General features: G+C 39.4%; 1 protein-coding gene across 1 annotated transcript in view; it reads right to left on the bottom strand.

The window, feature by feature from the left end:
* Nucleotides 1-23,519, bottom strand: part of LOC131980852 (cadherin-12-like) — a 73,606-nt gene that overhangs the window by 10,845 nt on the left and 39,242 nt on the right. Inside the window, exons 6-10 of the mRNA XM_059345160.1 lie at nt 18,767-18,886; nt 14,894-15,061; nt 14,599-14,786; nt 4,595-4,848; nt 2,816-2,952 (exon numbers count right to left, since the gene is read on the bottom strand). Coding sequence (XP_059201143.1) covers nt 2,816-2,952; nt 4,595-4,848; nt 14,599-14,786; nt 14,894-15,061; nt 18,767-18,886 — 867 coding nt within the window. The remainder of the gene's footprint in view (nt 1-2,815; nt 2,953-4,594; nt 4,849-14,598; nt 14,787-14,893; nt 15,062-18,766; nt 18,887-23,519) is intronic.

Here is a 23,519-nt window from a genome sequence, read left to right as displayed (position 1 = left end):
TGGTCTCTTATAAAAGACAACTCCTGCGTGTTTACAACCAAAAAGTTAAGCTTCATTTGGAATGGATTTATTTCTGTAGGGAAGGCTGAATTTTAACATTACACTGCTTGGTTATATATATATATGAATGAGATTAGGGCCGGGACTCGATGAAAAAATTAATCTAATTAATTAGAGGCTTTGTAATTAATTAATCGAAATTAATCACATTTTAATTGCATATAAATATTTGACCTGAGAACAGTGAGAAGTAATTTTTTTCACATGGATTTTTAGTATACCATTGAATAATGACTGAATACATACGCTGAAGCAACATATTATAGCATATTTATAAATATAGAACATTTCATAAATCCAGGTAGCCTATAGGTAGGTAGACCTTCTGTAAACTAGAATACTTTGGTTTTTGAAGTAAAACACAATCCACGCTAGCTAGCACACTAGCCGCTAGCTGCTATATGTTTAGCATTGAGGTGATACTTGAGGCTGGATGTGCTGCTATGGTGATATGTGAATTCCTTGTTGCCTAGCAACACAACCATGCTCTTATGGACGCTTCCATCCGTTGGTTTTTAGTAACTAAATGTCCCATCATCCACGGGGCCAACCAAAGGTCTCATCAGCTTCTTCCTTCATGTTCACTGTGGTTTGTTGTTGTCTCAACTCATCAACGCTAGTTGGTGCTCCAGTATAATCGCTCCTCCTGAAACTCATCCAGTGAGAAACGTTCCGCGGTGGAAAAATTTCTGCGATTAAAATGCGTCAATTTTTTGAGTGCCAAATCAAATCACATTAGAAGTTATCTCGAGACAACAATAGTCGCGATTGCACCAACAAATTTCTATGCACGTGTTGAAGAATCTCATGAGAAAAGCTTGATGGAAACAACAAATTAGATAAAAGATTCGAAAATGCTCTGTATAAACAGCCTCTCCTGTCCTCTCCTCTCAGCTCTGTGTAAACAGCCTCTCCTGTCCTCTCCTCTCTGCTCTGTGTAAACAGATTTTCAGTGAATATTTGTCACGTGACTGACAAAATTTCCTAAAAATTACCAAAAAAGACATAAAATTACACTTTCAATTTCAACCATGTAAAAAAAAAAAAAGATTTCCGTTTGGAAATCCCAGCACATAATATATTGCTGTGGACGCCATGTTACTTTGGATCTGAAAGTCCCACAATAGTACAAATAAACTCATCAAACAAGGCTACGGTAACATTGGACCTGCCACTAATGTGTTCTACAAGGTAAAATTGCTCTTTTTGTCAAGGAGGTCTGGTGGCTTTGAAGGAAGCATAGATAACAGCTCCAGTTCCCCGTCACAAAGGGCTGTCTGACAGCAAGGAAACAGGGTGGAGATATCCTAAATGTAGTGTCCACGGCAGTGTGTATCACTCCAAAGCCATCAGACTTCAGTCATCAGAAAAGTAATTTCCCCTCACAGAATACAGCAGGTGTTGGTCCACTGCTGCATCACTCTTTTGGTTTGCTGGTGTTTTGGTGTGACCTTGGGTCAAAGATAAGAACTAACACGGTGTCCACAGCAGCAGCAGCACCGTGTAACACCCTATAATGTAATAATTTCCTGATAATGTAATAACTTCACCAATAAGGTCATAAAATATCATGACTGATATACATTTTCAGGAGTTTTTTTTCTTCCAAAACTGATTATGTAATACTTGACAGATAATGTAATATATATATTCATTTTCAGTTCTACATTTTTTGTTTTGAGAATCTAAGGATGTTATGTACATCAAATTTGAAACAACAGAAAGACTATTGGGTTAAATTGCAGACCTTGAGTACCATACAGCCATTATGCACATGTGCAGATATACAGGGACATGCAACTACATCCTGGTCTCACTGGCTGGATGATGGACTTACCTCCTTTTGAGACCAGAATTACAGCTCAGATAAGCTTCTGAACAGCACTGGAGACCCAGGTAACTCTTCCCTAAATGTACCTCTTCACAGTTTTCCAACAAATAACTACCTCATGAAAACAACAACAAACCAACAAAACAACTTTCAGTAACTCTTCATTTGAAGAGGATGTACAGAAGCATTCATAACACCTACCTACACATTACATGACACCTGACATAAACATAGGCCTACATATCCACTCATAAATGGTTATTATATCACTTTCAATGTCAAATTGACATCTTACTCTATGTCAAGTGACATAGTGGTCAGCTGACATACTGTCATAATATATTATGATATTTACTTAAGACCAGGGTGTAGTTGCATGTCCGTGTGTATCTGCACATGTGCATATAACAGTCTGGTACTCAATATCTCAATATGTCCTCATATATATTACATGATCTGTCAAGTATTACATAATCAGTTTTGAAAAAAAAAACCTCCTGAAAATGTAATAAAAATGCTAAGTGCAAATTTTAATGCATTTTCAGGCATTATTACATTATCAGGAAATGGTTACATGATAGGGTGCTCCATGCTGTTAAGTCCAGTTTGGTACAAACAATGAAAACACCAGAGAGTTTAAGTGTACTCAACAGGCTCTTAATACTTCTGGTGCACCTACACAACAGGTCCGTGTAACCCCGGAGCCCCAACAATAGTTCCCTTTTACAGCGCACATGCTTCTCCAAATAGAGAAGTTATTGACCTTTGGTAAGTCATACTTGTTATGGATAAGAATATACATCCAGAAACTTTCTAAAACGTACATGCTCCAACCAGAAGGAGAATGTTTGGATTTGCTTCTGCAAAAACGTGTAACGCGATGTCACAGACACATTGTGTGCTCTGTGTTTGTGGAATACTTACTGACTTTGGTTGCCACCACAGTGATGTTATGCTGGACAGCCGTCTCTCTGTCCAGGTATTCATTAGTGGAAATGGTTCCTTCGACAGTGTCAATGTCAAAGCAGCTGTCAGACTCTGTATGCCACTCCAAGGAATACCTGCAGAGACAGGAGCAGTCTACAGTCACACGGCAGTTTTTAACCATTAACTTAACAACTCAGTTCTTGCTGGGACTCCCCATATTTTCCACTTGCTTCAATGCACAATAGATGTACATTCATGTTTCTGTCAACCGTTAGAGACCACCAGGAAAAGATTTGGTTGTTTCCAAAATACCAATATAATCGTTCCAAGGAATATGGATGTTTTCTGTAAAGGTTAATACTGTGGCCCTAAGAGCTCACAGCACTACAACTTAAGAAAACACAAAACACAAATAAATTCAGAAAACATTTTCAGCAATTTGACAACACAAGCTCAGCATTGAGAAAACACGCTGCAAAGACCACAACACAACACAATAAGAAAAAGTGCTGCAAACAGAAGTGTTTCCAGAGGACACTTAAAAGTGATGCACACGTCTGGACACGTATGTGATATTATCAAGTTATTTCAAGGTTATGATGATTTCACGTTATAACGTGATACGTAGCGTTAGCCAAAATAAACGCAAATCAAATAAATGAATAATACACATTTTAGTTGGTCTCTCTCAATGTCACCGAGTTGGTCTTGGTCTTCCTAGCCCGCTAATGCTAGCACACTATGATCAGCCCCTAACGTTAGCACGCTATGATCAGCCCCTAACGTTAGCATGCTATCGATCGCCCGCTAATGCTAGCACACTATGATCAGCCCCTCACGTTAGCATGCTATCGATCGCCCGCTAATGCTAGCACGCTATGATCAGCCCCTAACGTTAGCACGCTATGATCAGCCCCTAACGTTAGCATGCTATCGATCACCAGCTAACTTTAGCATGTTATGATCGTGATAATGTTAATTTCATGTTATAACATGAAATTATCAATAATGTGATAATATCACAAGCGTCCATCACTTTTAAGTGTCCTCTGGAAACACTTCTGTTGTGTTATGGTCTTTGCAGCACATTTTCTAAATGCTGCGCTTGTGTTGTCAAATTGATGAAGATGTTTTCTAAATTTGCTTTTGTTTTGTGTATTTGCATGTGTTTTCTTAAGTTGCAAACTGTATTGTGCATTGTGCCGAGAATGTATTTGGGCAATATATTGTGTGAAACATGGAACATCTAAAACAAAAAACTGCTGGCTATACTATTAGCAGCCAGTAAAAAAAGCTGTCACGAGGAAATGGTTAAAAGTAGAACCTCCCACCATTAATAAGTGGATTGAAGGTATCTTTGAGATTTATGTTATGGAGAAGATATCGTTTTCCCTCAAAGTTGAAAAAGAAAAGTTTTATAAGATCTGGACCCAATGGACTGAGTATGTAAAACCAGTCAGATCTGATTTCATTTGAATATACTTTTATATAATTTTAATATACTTGTGTATGTTTTGGGTGAACCTGCCCCCCCCCCCAATCACTTAAACTTTCTACATCCATCCTTTCCTATGTCCTTGAATGACTATGGCTGTAACTGATGTATGGGATGGAAATTAGCCTTTCTAAATAAAAAGAGTATTACAAAAAAAGGAAAGAAAACCAATATATATCGTACATATCACCATTCGGCCTAAAAATTGGTCCATATCGCCCAGCCCACCGTGCAGCCACCATGGTGTCAGGATAACGCTTGAACCTAGTTTCTCTTATTACCTGACAGCACTGCTGCTCGCATCCAGGTCCTGAGCTGTCACAGAGCCAATGATGGTTCCCGGAGGAGTGTCCTCGTACACGTCCATAGAGTAGGAGGGCTTGGTGAACACAGGAGGCTCGTTTATGTCCAGGACGTTCACCCTGACTGTGGCTGAGTCCTTGAAGGGCCCCAGGTGGAGGAAACGGGAGTCCAGCTGTGCGTTGGATGCCTCGACCTTGAAGGTGTAGGTCTTTTTGGTCTCATAGTCAAGATTCTGCAGAAACACAAGAATAGAAGAGAAAGCAACACACAGAGGGATGAAAATTATATCAAATAGAGATAGAGATTAAATAATAATATTTAAAATTGCCTCAGTCCGTCTTGTATCTGACAAAATAGACAAAACGCTTCTGTTTTCATCGATCCAGCTGCCAAAATTGTCTCATTATGCAATTTTTTCGAGAGAAACTACAGTGATGAGAGATGACAATACATGGGTGACCTACACTCAGAAAAAGACTTCTGCATATACAGTATAATGTAGATATTCATGACATAACAATTTGACAAATAATTTATATTTATGTACTGATATACTTCTTGAATCACTTTATCCATCAAGCTTTATCAGGTAGTTTGTTTATATAATGCACGGTATTACCACAGTATAACAGTATAACCACCTCTTTCTGATAGATAGAGCTTTACTTGACACACATATTCTTCTGTATATTATAACAAGAAAATATAAGGCAGGTCAGTGGGCAAAAAATCAAGAAAAATTAAACTGGATTTTATAAAAACTTGACCATCCTGCCAAGAATCCACAGTTCAGTGAAAGAAACCAAAAACAGGCATTATCGTCGAAAAATGAACTTTCTGACAGTCTTTAAATGTAACCAAAACAAAGCTTAAAACTGTGATATTTCTGTCAGAATCACTTTATTCTACATGAGTCATGTAAAACGTTGCCAAAAAGAAACCATTTGGAATAACCAGATCCTGTATAAAACATTAAATTCTGTTCCTCAGAGACACTGTGAAGACATGATTGATTCTGCTGAGATTAACAGTCACGTGACAAATATTCACTGAAAATCTGTTTACACAGAGGAGAGAGGAGAGGACAGGAGAGGCTGTTTACACAGAGCTGAGAGGAGAGGACAGGAGAGGCTGTTTACACAGAGCAGAGAGGAGAGGACAGGAGAGGCTGTTTACACAGAGCAGAGAGGAGAGGACAGGAGAGGCTGTTTACACAGAGCAGAGAGGAGAGGACAGGAGAGGCTGTTTACACAGAGCAGAGGGGAGAGGACAGGAGAGGCTGTTTACACAGAGCAGAGAGGAGAGGACAGGAGAGGCTGTTTACACAGAGCAGAGAGGAGAGGACAGGAGAGGCTGTTTACACAGAGCAGAGGGGAGAGGACAGGAGAGGCTGGAACTATGATAATACTTAAATATGTACAATAAGTGGAGCTGTTTTGTCTTTTTTTTTTTTTTTTGGGGGGGGGGGGGGGGGGGGGTAATTTTGTTCTTAATTAAAAATATGAATTTAGGGTTAGGGTTGAGTTATGACCACAAAGCTGAATAATAATAATAATAATACCCTCTTCATGATAGGCCCCTACCACAGATTATTAGACCAGATTATTAGACCAGGCTGGATCTTTGGGGATAATAAGAGAGTTATCTGCTTTTCTTGTTTCATGTAGCCTTGTTCAACAAAGAAACATTGGTATTTTGCTGTTATTTTTGCTGAATGGGAAGTGCTCCCATATGTAGAACACAAGGTAAAGATAATGAAACGTCACCATCTGTAAAAATACACAAATAAATGAAACACCTAAAGCACCTAAACAGGAGATGTAATTGACGTACATACATGGACATACTAACTGACAAACAAACACATTTCAGTATTTCCATTTATTCATTTCATGCATGATGCATGTCATATTGTTGCACGGCAGCTCTGACTGCATCTTGATAAAGTAATTGTTCACACAGACTGAGACTTCAAAGTGGCAGCATGTCTGGTTATTGATGTCCGATGCACCACTCGCTCATTGATCAGGACACAGAGGTGGGTTCCCATTCCTCCCCATGCTCATCTGTTTGTGATGCACCGGAGAAAGACGCAGGAGACACTTTGATATGGAAATGTAGCCACAAACTGTACCAAGACACATTCATACATATAATATATTATTATATAATATATATACATATAATAATATAACCTCAGTCCGTCACATGATTCTCGGCTGTCCATCTCGACTGTACATGTCAGAAATAACTGGATCTTTTGGCTTCACTGAAGCTTCTGCCCACTTAAAGTGAAGGACTTTACTTGAAGACCAGCATGTATATAAGGAATACTCCTGGAGAGGTTTTTTAAAGCTGAGAGAAAGAATCTCCAGCCGACACACACACGACTCCACCTCTCTGAGAAAGACACATCATGTTGTTTCCCACAAACACGCTCAGCTCCTTTGATGTCTGTGTCCGAGCTTACACACTCATGTGGAATAAATCAATTTTAGAATGGACGCTGTGTGCATATACAGTCATGGAAAAAATTATTAGACCACCCTTGTTTTCTTCAATTTCTTGTTAATTTTAATACCTGGTACAGCTAAAGGTACATTTGCTTGGACAAATATAATGATAAGCTGAAAGATAGCTGATAAGAGTTTGATTTAAGAGCTGGTATTTAGATTTCCCATGGTTTTCTTGATAATGATTTTGGTTATTATCAAGAAAACCATGGAAAATGGCTAGATGTCAGCTCTTAAATTAAACTCTGTAGTACTGTGCATTAAAATGAACAATAAACTGAAGAAAACAAGGGTGGTGTAATATTTTTTTCCATGACTGTATATAAACATCTTCAGAGGGAGACAGGAGGGGAAGTCTGGAAGCTGGAACCTGGAGATTCATTAGAGATGCAACTCAAGTTTTTTCAAGTAATACACAACAATACAATCCAGGGCTTCGGATTTTATGATATAAATATATGAAGGCCATTCCCAGACTGAATCATGTCACACAAGGTATATTAGCATTTTTGCGGTTGATACCATTTGTTAAACAGATTTGGTGCGAAATAAACTTTTGACCACTAAAAAAATGGTAAAAAAAAAAATATATATATATATAAAAAAGGCAAGTATTTACTACATTCAGGACCCATTTTCACTCAGGTAGTACGATGGTTTATAGCCTTGGGCAATATTTCTAAAATGTTACTATCAGCCGTTGTCAGCTCAGCAACCAGTCCAGCTCCCGAACCCCCAAAGCCTGCTGTGATATCAGCTGATGTATTCCACTGGCTGATAAATACACACTTGGTTTAATTAGCACACCCTGCTGCTGAAGCTCTGTTTCTTTAAAAGCACACCATTGAAGATTTTCTCAATTCCTCGGCTCTTCTAGACTTTACAAATGTTATGGAACCGAATGGATCACAATCTGATGAAAGATTTTGATTTAAAAATCTGTTGATTTGAGACAGTTCTTTATAAGTCTCTAGGAAAAGTCTCTCTGGGCACACAGGCATTATATGATGGACCTGGAAGTTGTAATTTTGAGTGTTTTATGCAGTTTAGTTTTTATTATTATTATTATTATTTGTTAATTCAGTAATTTGGAAATGTATCTTTGGTGGTCCCATTCTTTGATTTATTTATATCTGTGATCCGTGTGTTGGTTTCAGCTCAGCTCAAACAACAGACAACTACAGCCCACTGTGATGATGATGATGATGAAGGAGGTGGGGGCAGACTTATAAACAGGGTTTCCAAGCTCTTTAAAGCACCTCGACTGTTCTGTTTGTTCTTAAACTCTGACCATGATTGCTGGTGTTGCTTGGTTTTCTCATAATCCAGAAATCTGTCAATTTAATGTACTTTCATATTGCGAGAATGGGACCACAATTTATTCAGATAAGAGTAAAGCATGCTGTTGATTGATTAAAGCCAGCAGCATGCAGTGCATTTCACACACCCTTCACCTGTCACTCACTTTTAATCTTTCATTGTGTTTGGTGATTATCCCACTGAACTCATTACAGTCACAAATCCTCTTAGACTGGGGAACTGCCACACAACTTAACATAATGGTGGAGACACCTACAGGAGGACAGACAAACAGTATCTCACTCTAATAAAGTCTCAAACCGCTGAGGAATGAAGTGTCTCTGTCTGCTGTAGACCCGAGTTAAAACCTCTCTCTGCCTTTCAGAGGCTGACACACAGACTGGTAGGGTTAAGTGAGGGGAAAGGGAAAGGGAAGAGTGCTGATTGGCAGTGAGGGAGCCAGGGAGGATTTAACTGATTGGCATCTTGCCACAGAGAGTAGAGAGGAACAGGAGAGGAGAGTCAGGCTCTGTTTAGATGGAGACAATCTGGACAGCAAATGCTAAAGAAGCATTACGTTCTCACTTTTTATTCCACGTTTAGACGAGCGTCTTTAGGGGGAAATCTGCGTCATACGGTGACGCAAAAGTCTGTGAAATTCGATGTAGCATGTAGCATGTAGCCAGGTGGCTAGCTGGTACTGAAGCACTGACACACAACACCAGCAAGAGCTCAGCATCAAAGACACTTCTCTTCTCTCCTACTTCTACTCCTGGTAGCGCAAAATAGCCTACAGTCGAAAACTAAAACATGGTGAAGAAACGAAGTAAGACAAACAATTTTGTCTTTTGTCTTGTCCAAAACTTCTATTTCGTCTCCGCCGAATTGGTGTATCAAAATGTCCCTAGGTAATTAATGCTGTTCTGTTGTATTATCTGTGATAATTCTGCTGAAATGACTCCTGATAGTCCTCAGAGCTGCAGGACAACTTGAATGTCTGACTGATGGACCTGGTAGAGCACGTACTATAGAGGCCTTGAGGTCAAGTATGTCTTCCCCTCTCTCTCTCACACTGTCAAATAAAACCTTGAAAAATGCCCAAAAAATATCTTTAAAAAAAAAAGAATGTCTGACTGATGGAAACAGTTTGTTGTCGTTTGTCTGGACTGCACATGGATGTTACGTAAACGTGACGAGAGCCAGCGTGAGCTGATCACAGAGACTGTTGTGTTTTTAACCCTTTAGATTGAAACACAATGGTGGAGCGTTTTAAATATCCACTCTTGAGGGTGGTTTCAATATTTTGTGTTTTTAAGCCCCAAAAACGCAGTCGCCATCTAAACGAAACCTAAAATGAACCTCTGACTAAACCAACAGTCTGTTTTGTTCTGTGCCTTAATGATTTAACGTTGCACTTCAATGAGACAATTATTCTCAAAGCTTTGGGAAGACTCTCTTAAATATGTGAGAATCACAGAACATTTATTCGCAAATCAGAATTTTAGCCTGCGAATCACAAACCGGGCATGTCAGCATGAGTCATTGAATCACTTTCAACATCTTCCTTTTGAACCACTGATCAACTTACAAATGACAAGTTCCTCAGGAGTTCAGTGCACATTCCTCATTCTGTAACCCTGTTGAATGTCATTCTGCTTTTCTATCATAAAACATACTGGAGGAACCAGCATCAGGGATCGGTGGTGGAGGTTACTCCACCCTCAACACACCTGTGGCATGTTGTACAGAATCTACATGAAATATTGAAATCCATCCATCCATTTTTTCCTCCTGTATCCTACATGATACAGGTAGACACCGACCTCTGAGGAGATCCCTGATTTAATTTTTACAAATAAAACAGAACGCATATCAAAAACATATAACTTAATTACTGGGTTATCAGACCACAATCTCACCCTCTCACAAGGCAGCTGTCAAAGAGGCGACTTAGAAATAAGAATACAGCAGAAGGGAAAAATGATATCTCACTCATCCCAAAGAAAGAAATGCAGCACTTCAAAATGAATTAAGACATTCATGTTGTGATCATGCATAAAATGTGTAATTTCCGCCTACAGTATGTGAATATTTGTGCATACTGAGGTCCCTAAACAGGTTTTGAATGACATAAACTGGGTATCAGTGTAAAGCTGAGACTCTGGTGGATTCAATGAGTCCAGTTCTCTTCATGTGGGATGATGATGTCATCAGTAGTAGCCAGTTCATTGCAGTGAGAACATTTCTTGAGTCTGGACCTCAGTGTATAAAATGAGCTGCTGTGACCTCTAGGATAATCACAGCCTCATGAAACTTTACAACCACAAACTAGAGACCTGGAGCATTCAGAGGGTGTGCAGCTTTCCTAGATATATTGACAATAAGAGGGTTTCTCAGCAGATTGAAGAACAGAAGTGCTCGTCATCTAATCGCTAAAAATCTCTAAATCTCTAAAATGACCAAAGTTTTTGCACCCAAATCTCAACATGGATTATTCTATGTTGTTCAAACTTTTTGACCATTTTAATCCATTCTTGCTATGAATAAAATTGCATAATCAGTGTAAAATGCTATCCACACAAAAATTGCTGCCACAACTTATGGGACATAGTTGAACATGGAGATGGACTTCAGAAAGCGTACACTAATGTTCTGACCCTTTATACACCCTAATAGGTTTCAATAAATCAATAAATCAATAATCACCCTCTAAACAACCACCAATCCTCAAAATAAAGGACCTGGAAAGGTAAAAGGTTAAGTATTAACAGGATAGATTTTCCTATTTTTCACAATAATCCCCACCTACTTTTAACTCTTGCAACCCTGTCACTGATGGCACTGGGCACTCAGAGAAACTCTCTTTTCCAATTTCAAGGCTGACTTTAAACATTTCCACTCAGTTTGTACACAAACGGCTGACGTGACAGTAAATGCAGAGAAGGTGACAAAGTTGAACTAAAACTTTGAAGTGACTATTTTAATACACTTCTTTTTCTGTCTGAAGGCAATGCATGACGTAATGTATTATTCAGCATTTGTAATGTAAATGTTCCTTATGTGTGAGTCAATTTTGCTCGACAACTCCCTCTTTGTTTTAAAACACCGACAGGGACAGAATGTTGGCAGCGAGACTCAGATTTATAACTTCTCTCATGTCGGAGCTGGCGAGGACGGTGCTCGGAGAGGAGCTGTCGTGTCTGTTCTGATTTAGAGGACGGTCTGAAATAAAAGCCTCTGCAGCCCTCTGATGTTAAACTGCTTGATGTGATGTGACGTGAGAACCGTGTGTTCCAGTGTGTGTGTGTGTGTGTGTGTGTGTGTGTGTGTGTGGAGATGGTAACCCTGTTGATGGAGCATTAAACCAAGATGAAGTTTTATCGAGTCCTCAGATGACTCCTCCTTAAAGAACTCCACTCTGAGATCTGATTTCATGTTATGTGGAGTTCAGATTAATGAAACTAGATGCTGTAGCACATGTTCAGGTTTTAGCTTGAAGAAGAAAAAAAAAGACCACAAATTAATCCTTTTCTTCTCCTTTGTTCCTCCTGTTGCCCTCTACACTTCACTTCCTTTCTGTTCTCTCTCACATCCTTCCAATACACACCACAGATCTCAAGTCTTCAGGGAAATCCAACGGCTGATGCTGCAAAATAAAGCCTGTTTTGTGTGCAGGGGAGTGTGTTTGCATGCATGAGTGTATCAGGAATGATCTGAGTTCAATGGAAGGTTAAGAGGAGGAATGATCGGGATCACAGCCAGATCAGCACATTGCTGCCATTCTTTGATCACTTGCAAAAATGCTGGAGTTTGCAAAATTTGCCTTTGGCTCTCACTTTTTTGTTAAATTATATCGTGGAATATGATGTAAATATATACATATATACATATATAATATCTGTATATACATGTAACTTATTTTAATTGATATAATTCCATGTTATTTCTCCATCAAACACTCCTTGATCCCACAGACCTGCAGATATCTTTATCCACCTCCAATTCAAAAAGCATATATACATTCAAAAAAAGCATATATTAAATTTCCCCTTATTGGTATTTTATGAGAAACCTCAACAATAATTTCTGAGTAGGCCCCCCTCCCCCGTCTTTTACAAAAATGTAATTTTAATGATTATTATTATTATTTATTTATTTATTATTATTAATTTTCTTTCATGTATTTCATCCTTTTGGTTGTTAATCTTTTTTTTGTCAGTGTGTATGTATGTATATGTATGGCTATGTTGGGATGTTTTGGCAGGGGGTTGTGTTGTGTCATGGGTGGATGCTCTACAAAAAAAATCAAAAGTTTTCCTCCTGCACAGTGATTGTCTTGCACATATTTTGTCATCAATAAAAAAAAGGAAAAACCTCTTGTTTAGGAACAGCAGTGTTACACATGCTGTAGACAATAAAGCACATGATGTGCAAAATCTCCTGTTATCAAAATGTATCTGCATTTTGACAAAAACTATTAAAACGTAATGAAACAATAGGTCTGTTGTAAAGACTGTGTGTTCCATTCATCCTCAGGCTTTATTTGTTGAAATGTGTTGCTTCAGAATAAACAAATCATAACATGTTTCCTATCTGAATGTTCTGCTCAGATTCATCTCATCAGCCCAGACAGCCTCTCTGTCATTGTGTGGCTCGTTTTCAGCTCCAGTTGTTTTTGCGTAAAATCATTTGACTGAAATCTGATTGAAAGCAGCTTTTAAATGAAAAATGAATGAAAATGCTCATTCTAGACCAACATTTCCAGAGTTCAAGGTCACTGAAACTAGATTAAAGTGAAAAAGGGACGATGTTGACTAAATGCTATGACATGACTCTGTTGCTGCACTGATGGAGTTAGTATGCATTATTACTGTTCGCTGGCATCGACCTCAGTTGGTTCATTTTGGCAAGGCTCCCTTACTATTAAAGACCTGGGCATTTTATGGGAATAGCCCAATGGATCATGATGTGTATCAAGCTGTTGCAATAGATGTCTGTGTGTCCAAAGCAGTCGATGATGAGCAGTGCTGGTACTGAGTAACACTGTTACTTTCGGCTGTAAAAAGTAATGTAGTTGATTACCTTCTGATATTCAATACAGTTACTTGAATTTAAATAGGTTTGTTACTCCTTCGCCTACGTGAAAAGAGTTGACAACTTCAGTGGGCAGTGGTGTAAGTAAACTAAATATACTGTAACATTAGTCTGCACAGTGACGTGAGCAACAAGTTCTCCAACCTAAACGACAGAAAAGGTTGTATGTCAGTACCACAAATTACGACACGTATGTTGGTTCAGGGCTCGTGTTTCACGGCTCGAGGTGCAGCGCCGGTTTCTAAAAATAGCACACATGTCGCCGTTGTTAAATAGCTGCAGTTTCTGTGGATTTATATTATAAAACCACTGACCTAGGTTTAAGGCAAAAAACATCCTGATCAGGTATTATAAAAGACAGTTTAAACTGTAAATAAATGTAGAGAAGTGAAGTAGTTACAAGGGTCACATGACTACTGCAAGTTACCTAAAAAACGTAAGTTACGTTCAAAAACGTGATTCACGTAACTAAAGGTAAAAATTATTTGCTTTTGTTTTCACACGGGACGCAAGCTCCGCTCTCCTGGGTTTGTTTGACCCATGCACCACCCCAACCTCCAGGCTGACGTGAGCTGCTTTCAGAAATGGAAATACCCACATTATTTTTCCCTTTTTGAGATCATTGATAAGAATGTGGTGATGAAAGCTCATCTGTTAGAGGGGCAAAAACTTTATCCACATCCAAGGCTAGCAGTTAGCCGTCAGAAGCACTTTGCAAAACATCACGCCACCACAAAGCTCGTCGCTAAAGACGCCTATGCTGACCAAGAAGCTGCCACCGCGACTCCATGCAACCAGCCAAGGCTCGACTTTAGCATTATGTAAGTCGTAGTGAACTAAACAGAATGATCACCAGGTCTGTTGTGGAAGACGTGCAACCATTGAAAAGTACTGTGGTTTGTTGTTCCAATGCTTAGTTTCATCATAGTGATAATTGGGCCATTGTAGATAATCTAACACACAGTCCCAACACTACAATAATGTGTGCACAAGAGAACTAAAGCATCTACAAAAACAACAAAAAGTAAGAAAGTATTATCAACAACTTGTCCAACAATGATGACGAGTTAAAGTACCTTTCTCAAGAGTACGACTCCTTCTTGACTTCGGCCATCAGAGATGATGTCAAACATGTTGCCTTCGTCTCCTGGAACGATGGCGTAATCCACCTGCGCATTGCTGCCCGAATCCAGGTCGTGGGCTCGAATCCGACCAACCGCTGACCCGACTAACGCCGACTCTGGCACCCGCAGGTGGAAAATACCTGAGAGGGAAACGGAGCAAATATCAGACAAAATTCAGACAAACCGATCAATAACTCTTCTATCCGTCCAGTCAACCAATCAGACATCATCCTTCAGACTTTCTCACTCTTTGCGAAGCGCGGCGGGTTGTCGTTGACGTCGCTGAGCGTGATGTTGATGGTGGTGGTGGAGGCCAGCCCTCCCAGCTGGCCCCCCATGTCCTTGGCCTGGAGAAGGACCTGGTACTCCCCTTTCACCTCGCGGTCCATGTTGGCCAGAGCCGTCCTGATCACTCCTGCAGGAGGAGGAGGGGGAGGGGTGGAAGAGGAGGTTTCTCAATGATGTGAAGTATGTGAGGAAAAGAGATCTGGTGCATTTCGAACCAACGTTGCAATCAAATCTGATAATAGTCCAATCTGATCAAACCACACCCACCTGGTCCTAATTCTGACTATCTTAATCAACATTATTTAATTGTTGCACATTGAATTATGTTTAATCGATTCATACAGTTCCCATCATTACAATTGATATATTTTAATGCAAAGGCAGTTGTAAGTTTTTACTGTAAAACCACCAAAGGAAGTCTTGTCATGACACTCAGGTTATTTAACGAACACTTACTCTTCACTCTGTAATGATAAAGATGTTATACTGCAGCAGGTTTCCAGTGAATGCTACATGCATTTTGGTTGATTTATTACTGAATATCAAAAGGGGGAAAATGTGATTAGTGACAGCCTCTGGAGGATCAGATTTCATACTTTTTTGTGGACTTAATCCCCCATCGGGAGGGCTGAAGCCGGCACATAGTTAATATAAAAACCTACGCAACACCTTTAGCATTAAACTATCTCACAGCTGTCAGAATCCCGTGCATGACCACTTTTTATTCACTTGACGGCAGGTTTCTCACTATGACAAACTGCTGAGGTTTTGTTGAGGAAACCTGAGCCAACAGTTGTAATTATACATTGCTTAAAATTGAGTTTTATTGCATTACTTGAACAATCCTCCAATTCCTTAAATGTATCATGAAATCTGCAGTAATGTACTTTGGTCAGCAGGTGGCAGTGTAATGTGTTGCTGTAGGCTAATCCGTCAGTAAACAGGAGAAGAAGAAGAAGAAGAAGAAGAAGATTGAACAGAGAGGTTGAGAGTGAGAGGAAACAGCTGATCAACCGTTCAGAGTTAAATGATAAAATGCCCAAAACTAAACTGGAACATTCAGTCTTTGTAACTTAAAATGCATAGTTGAACTTGGGGTAAATAACAGATTTTTAAGTAAATACAAATTATTTTTCTTTTAGTGTATTGGACTTAAGGTGTTGCTTTCAGGCTATAAGCATTTAAGTCCATTTCACTCAAACTAAATAACAAAACTACTAAATTATATTTCCATTTCTGAAATAGCATGTTGAAGTGAGGCTGGATCTGCCTCAGAGACAGAGCAAAGAGCTTTGGTTCGAGGCGCTCCTCATCTAAAACGAGCCAGTTGAGGCATTTCACCTCTAAATGCCTATTCTGGGCACTTCCAACCAGGAGGAGCCCCTGGGGAAGCCCAAAACTCACTGGAGGAATTATATATAAATTACATCTGGCCTGGGAACACCAGAAGGAGCTGCCAAGAGAGAGTCATGCTATAATTCTACGCCAAGAACTTAGTGCACTGGAAAGGTGCCATGCAGAGGAGCTAGTCACCATTTTCATTTATTCGATCACATGCACTTTAGTCACTTTCTTTGAGTAAATTGCACTGATTTGAGGAATGAAGCATACTTTTTTATTAGAGGAGATTTTCAGAGAGAAATAATTACTTTTACTCCCTTCACAGCCAAATCTCTGACTCTTAACTCAAGCTGTGGTGGGAGATCCACAAGAGACCGGCAGCCTCGGCCTTAACGTTTTCTTTCCCACTGTCGGAGTACGGCTTTTAAACAGCGCCAACACATAATATTAACAGAGAATGGCAGCAGGCTCAGGTCACTACATGAGAGAACCACTGAACTGACAGAGAGCAGCATGTGTTATTACTAAATACACACAGTATATCAGGCTTTACAGCTAATCCTGTTTTCTGTTGTAATGTTAATATGCATGCTGACTGATATAAGATTAAAAAAACAAAACAAAGAGGTAAATACACAGTCATCCAATAGGAACATGAATGGGTCATCTCATATGCGGTATTTATATTTACAGTACAATCAGAAATTTGGCCACTTCTATGGAAAGGTGTTTAAAGCATTTATTCCACATCCTTGATATGAGACGTCAGTCCCCTCCACTAGTGAACTTCTGTAAGCCAATATGCTCACAAGTCAACCAGTCAGACTGTCTTATGACTTCACTAGTTGACTAGTTACACACATTTTATTCAACTAGTTAACTAGTGAAGACCAAAATGTAAACTAGTTAAGTATTTTTGACCCTATAGTTAACTATTGAGCCTCAAAATGTTTACTAGTTGAACTAGTGAGGGCCAAAATGCTCACTAGTCATGCTAGTTCTACAAAAATGCTAATGAGGAGGTGCATTGGGTCTTCCTATTGGCTCTCTGGTTCAAAATAAAAATACCAACCAATCAGGACTCAGGAATTTGTCATTATCCCACCTTCTTAATTTACATATTGCACACTAGTGAACATGTTGGCTTGAGGAACTGCAACTAGTTAACTAGTGGCTACATGTTGCAGCTTACATGTTAACTCTTCAAGACAAAAAATGGTGACTAGTTAACTAGTTTGGGTCTATTTAGGTCTTACTTGTTAACTAGTGAGGCTCAAAATGTTCACTAGCAGTGGGACCTGTCACAGATTGGCCAGGCCTCCAACCCTTACCCCCAAAATCAACCATGCCTGTCATCGCGAGTAAGATATGGCCATTATAGTCAATGTATCAACCTCCGTAGTGCTCGTTTGACGCGTCTCGACGCTCGGCCGTGTGTTAATTACGCGTCTGTTCTATCTTTGACGATCGACACGAGTAGCACGCATCAAGCTGGACGGAGAGAATCGTTCTGACAGGAAGTCAGGCAGTAACTGCAGAGCAAATCTGGTCATTTTTCGAAATAAAACACCATGAGCAGACTCCGGGTCATATTTCACGTCGCTAGATCAACATTACGTTACAGTAAATAGAAGTACACAGGCTATAGCATAAAAGGTATGAAACAACAATAAACACAAGTTAAATCACACAAAAGACATTTAACTACGAAGCCTAGAGAGAAAATATCAACAAAAACGATCAAATCATTGTAAACAATGTGGCGCACGAAAAACGTGCAGCTTTTTAAACGCTCCCGGTGGGTGTTGAATGTGGAGGACGGACCAAATACGCAACGCTCATGCAACGCGACGAGGACGGGCCCGGTGGATTTTCGGTGTTAGGAATTCAGAACGGCTGCGTCTGCATAAAGACTTGGTCAACATGACATTTTGAAAGTAACTGTTACTTTGGTTGGAGCTATCAGCTGTTGAATTCATCAAACGGGTTGAGTTGCCTGTAAAGGTCCTGGCAGGAGAAAGAATGTGGTTTAGTTGCCTGTAAAGGTCCTGGCAGGAGAAAGAATGGGGCTCAGTTGCCGTTGGCTCTTCTCTCCCCTGATGGTTTCACCAGTAGAACCACCTTTGTTTCACGCTTTAATCTTTAATTCAGTTTGAGAGGCAGGACGGTGATGGCTGCTGCTCCTCGGGGTGAAAATGAAACATGACACTCCGTGTTCAGAGTAATTACTGCTCGGCTGAGATCTCTGTTAAAGGACTGTAAAATCTGTATTTCTCTTTCAGTGCTTGTTTTAGCATTCAGGTGCAGCACTGAGGAGAAACTCTCGCTGTGTCATGACCGGGTGAGCTTCATGCTTTCCAGTCAGCGGGGAGCGTGAGCTGTGGGTTCATGCAGAAGTCACAGGCCTTTTATACAACTGTATGAATAACTCCTGGTGTGTTATGGGAGCTGTAATGCAGAAGTGTGAACATGAAGGCAGTTGTCCTCTCACCTGTCTTTGGGTCCACAGAGAAGTACGGCTGGCCGTGCAGGATGCTGTAGACGATCCGAGCGCTGTTGCCGTATGTGGGGTCGTCTGCATCTGTGGCAGTCACCTGAGTCACATAGGTTCCTGAAGAACACATACACAGGTTATAATAATAATATTAATAACTTTATTCATATAGCACCTTTGGAAAACAGCAGCTTCGACAGAGAGCAGTTTTCACAATGAGAATGATGCCATAAGGCTAAAAACAATACTTACATTAAAAGACAAATAATCACAAGACATTCTCAGATTCACAGAAAATAAAAGGTAAAAGGAGTAAAAAATTTTTAAAAAGTCGAGGTGAAGAAGTGGTGAGATTTGGACGAGTCGCGCCTGGCGGTCTGTTGTCAGTGCTGTCCCTGAATAATCACGTAATCAAGTGTCACAGAACTATTTATATCACATTCGGACTCCTACATGTGCTGGTCCCAGAGTTCACTAACTTACCATTAGATGAGTAGGGTTAGCCTAACCCTAACCCAAACAACTACTGTGGCTGATACTAAGTAGAGATAAACCAGTACTGTTATCCATGGTCAAAAGAGTCACAATAAAAAAAGTTATTAAAACATATTTTGATCTGGTGTTTCCCCAGAAGTTAAACTTGATGGGTTAAAGGCAACATTAAGTCACTGACAGACTGTAAATAAATGACATATAATAACATATAATTGGAGATAGAGTCAAAAATATATATAAAACAGAGTGCAATAATTAGCTTTTTGTGAAAACTGGACAGTATGGACTGGACAACATATTTTATGTTAAAACTGATAAATTTTTCTCCAAATATAGTATTTAGTGATGTTATTTTTTTCTGGAACCTGGTTGTATATTAAACCTCTAAGATGTCTGTTTCATGCTGTCAGTGGTTTAGAGGTGACAGCTTGTGTTAAAGCCAACACAGTGAGCTTTAGAGAAAATCTGATTATCCTCCATGTGTTGCACATTACACCACCAGGATGAATCTCACTGAATCTACACTGAACGTATGGTGTGGGCGTTCAGTGGAGTGTGGCTGAGGTGTCAACGATCTTATTGTCATGGCAACATTGGAACCTGCTGCTAATTAAATTAAATTAAATTAAATTAGACAACAACACGATGCAATTCACATTCTTTTAAATCTGATTGTTCATGCATTTTTCTTGCAGACTGTAAATTACGTTAATAAACAATTTATTATGCTGCATATTTACGAGCTTGTCAAAACTGCTTTTCACTTCTGTCGGCTGCTTCAAACACCATATAAGTGGTGTTGATTTGTGAACATTACCCTGCTGAACAAAACGCATAACATGAGAAACGTGTTTGCCACAGAGCTTATTTTCCGCCATGATCCAAAATCCAATGAGAGAAAATCCCACAGGAGAATTCTCATTAGACCCCAGGGTGAAAACAACTTCCACTCTCTCTCTATAGTCTTATATAGGCTATAGGCTCTGGGCTCAAAAGTTTGGTCCAGGCTTTTAGAAATCATCTATCACACATTAGGGGTGTGCCATATCGTATCGTTCACGATAATACCGGTATTATCTAGTACAATTTTTGTAGTACTGTAGTAGTAATTTTTGGCGTAGTGGCAGTAACTAATGGGGTTTCCCATTAGTTACCTAAACTGTGGCTGCCCGCCAGAGCGTCAAAATAAGATGCCTTGAATAAAACATACTAGAACCCCTTTACAGTAATTCATGCCATGTAATTCAAACAGGTGCCAATGTTTCTTTGGCCTGTTTTAGAGAAGACCAGCCCACTTTATCATATCAGAGGTGTACTTTCATGAAATCTGGTTGTTTTAGTCCAGATTATGCTAAAATGTATGTTCCTCAGCTATATTTAAGTTCCCTGTTGAGGGCCAACCCCATTTTGTAAATTCCCAGTCCATTCCCGTTAATTCCCATGGAAAGTTTCCAACTTTGAAAATTCCCGTAATTTTGCAACTGAAATATATGCAAACGAATTGATGTCAGATCGAATCCGAGATTGAACCGAAACCTTGTGAATTGGATCGATTAAAAAAGTAAATCTGTGCTCCGACGGTACAAACCTTCAGGTTCCTTGCAGTGATTTTTAATGATTTTTAATGATGTTAATGATCCTGTGGATCCGACCACCTGCAAACCTAAAGACGTTCCCACAAGTCTCTGTGTTAAATGGTAATTAACAAATTACAGCAAGCTAATGTGTTGACATCGTGGGCATTTTAGCTTTCACTACAGTTATGTTAAAGCTCCACACTGACAGCAGTCAGTTTAATAAACCTTTAACTCTGGCTCAAAGCAGACTGACAGTTCATCCAGAAATACAGTGTGGGATTATCTCTAAACTGTGTTTATTAAATTAATATTTGATCCTGACCCTGGCTCTACTGAATACGACATGATGTTCAGTGTTGGAATGTAACTAAGTACATTTACTCAGGTACAAGTGCAATTTTGCAAACTTCAGTCTTTCCATTTGATGCAACTTCATACTTTTTAGTCCACTACATTTAGCTGACAGCTTTCATTACTTTTCAGGTTGACATTTAACATAAAAACAAGAAAGAAAAGAAATTCAACCATCTAACAGTATATTAAGTAGTTAACATGAGCACTTGAGAAAATTAAAATGCTGCTCACATAAATGCATCAATAATAGCCAAAGAATAATATAATAACACATTTAGAATATATAAAACAATCTGAGTGGGTCCATTCTGCATAATAAGTACTTTTACTTTTGATACTTTAAGTACATTTTGATGCTGATACTTTTGTTCTTTTACTTCAGTCAGTTTTGAATGCAGGACTTTTACTGTAGTGGAGTCATTTCACAGTGTGGTATTAGTACTTTTACTTCCACCACTGATAATAATGCAACTCAGTATCATGTGTCTTGTACCTCCCTCTCTCCCAGTGAGCCCATCACTGTTCTAAAAGACTCCGCAGAAAACAATCAGCAGCTTTAAAGAGAGAAAACACGGATACATCTGTTCTTTGCAGCTGATTCCTCATAGATAGGATTATGTTTTTATCATATGGATAGTTGTGCTCCCGCCGCTAATCCGCTGCACAGTTTGTTGCTGTTTTTCGCTGCAGCAGAGACACAGTGGGGTCACACTTGTGTTCTCTTGGAGCACTTTGGGTCCCAGATGAAGCATTAACAGCTTAAAGCCTAAAGACCTTGACTGTTAAATTACCTCTCAGTAATGGCATTTAGCAGACAGATGGGCCACTAAGTCTGGCTTAGTGTGTGTGTGTGTGTGTGTGTGTGTGTGTGTGTGTGTGTGTGTGTGTGTGCGTGCGTGCATGCGTGTGTGTGTGTGTGTGTGTGTGTGTGTGTGTGTGTGTGTGTGTGCAGCAGGTACAACATAATACATCCAAGCTGAACCAAGAACTACGCTGAACCAAAAAACCTAAATACAGTTCTGCACATTCATTTCAGTCTAAACATAGTTTCAGTTCCTCTAACCCTAACAGCTGGTTACAGACAAACATTTATTTACAAATATACTTATATGAATTAAAGCTTTTTGACTTTAAAATGTCCGTTTATTTCAGATTAAAGGTTTATTTCAGTACGAAAGGTACTGAATCCCTTCATGAAAAGTTTTGTTCTTTTTTCAACTCCCGTCCCGTCCCGGGTGTCTCTCTCTCCAGACCGTAAGTCAGCCCCTCACTCCAGACTTCTTCTTTTTTATTTTTATTTTCTTATTTTGTGTTGTACCTGTGGTTAACAACCAGCAATAGGTGCACTACCGCCACCTTATGCCCCGGAGCTCCGTCTCTCCGTCTCAAAGGAACTGCCACTCCCTGTCAGTGTTTCAGTTCAACTCCTGAAGGTTCTCGTACCGTTGAACCAGGTTCTTGATTCTCTCTCTGTCTCACTGACACGTTGAAAGAACGTACTGCCTCCGCCATTCACTTCACTGAAGTCCTGCTACAGTGAACTGGAGCCCTGTCAGAGTCGCTTGTTTTGATAACGGACGCTTTTATTTTGAAAGGACGAAAAGAGACTTCCTGTCTATCTGAAAAACTAAATCAACTGAGATTAAACTAAAGATAACATCAAAGAGTTCAATGTTTTATGTTTTAGCAGCGAAGAGACATAAGGTTAGTTTTCACAATAATCTTGCATATTTTATTCTTTTTTGTGTTTAAATAATTTTTGGTAGAATTCAAACTTTAGTAATTTACTAATTTAGTAATTCATGCTAGCAAGGTTTGATACAGTTGCTAGTTTTGCTCCAATTAATAGTCTTGTATTTCTGTATGTTTTATTAATGTTATTGCAACTCTGAGTTTGCAAACTTATCCAACTTAATTCTCATCAACTTGGCAGACTGGAGCGCTCGGCCGTGTTTCAGTTCGATTAGTACTGAAACACGTCAGAGCTCCGGTTGAGTACTGAATGATTCATGGTACGAATCTTTTGTACTTTTTAAAGAAGGGATTCTACAGATTCAGTACACTGAAAAGAACTGCAGCACTCCCACCACTACAACAAACACCATGCTTTTGGTGACCTCTGACCTTTTATCATATATTACCATTGCGTTTGGTCGAGAAAAGACAAAATGAACTGTTAGAGTGGCAAGATTCACTCTGACAACCATCAGGACTTCTCTCTTCTAGTGAGATTTTACATCTTTGCACAGCAAATTTCAGATTTCCATGAACATTGTTGTTGCTATTCGTGCAGCCAGATGACCATCAGGCCACTCTTGTTTTAA

Source organism: Centropristis striata, chromosome 11 (assembly GCF_030273125.1).
Source record: "Centropristis striata isolate RG_2023a ecotype Rhode Island chromosome 11, C.striata_1.0, whole genome shotgun sequence".
Classification (NCBI taxonomy): Eukaryota; Metazoa; Chordata; class Actinopteri; order Perciformes; family Serranidae; genus Centropristis; species Centropristis striata.
The sequence above is the reverse complement of the archived record's forward strand: the minus strand, read 5'-3'. Positions and strand labels throughout refer to the sequence as shown.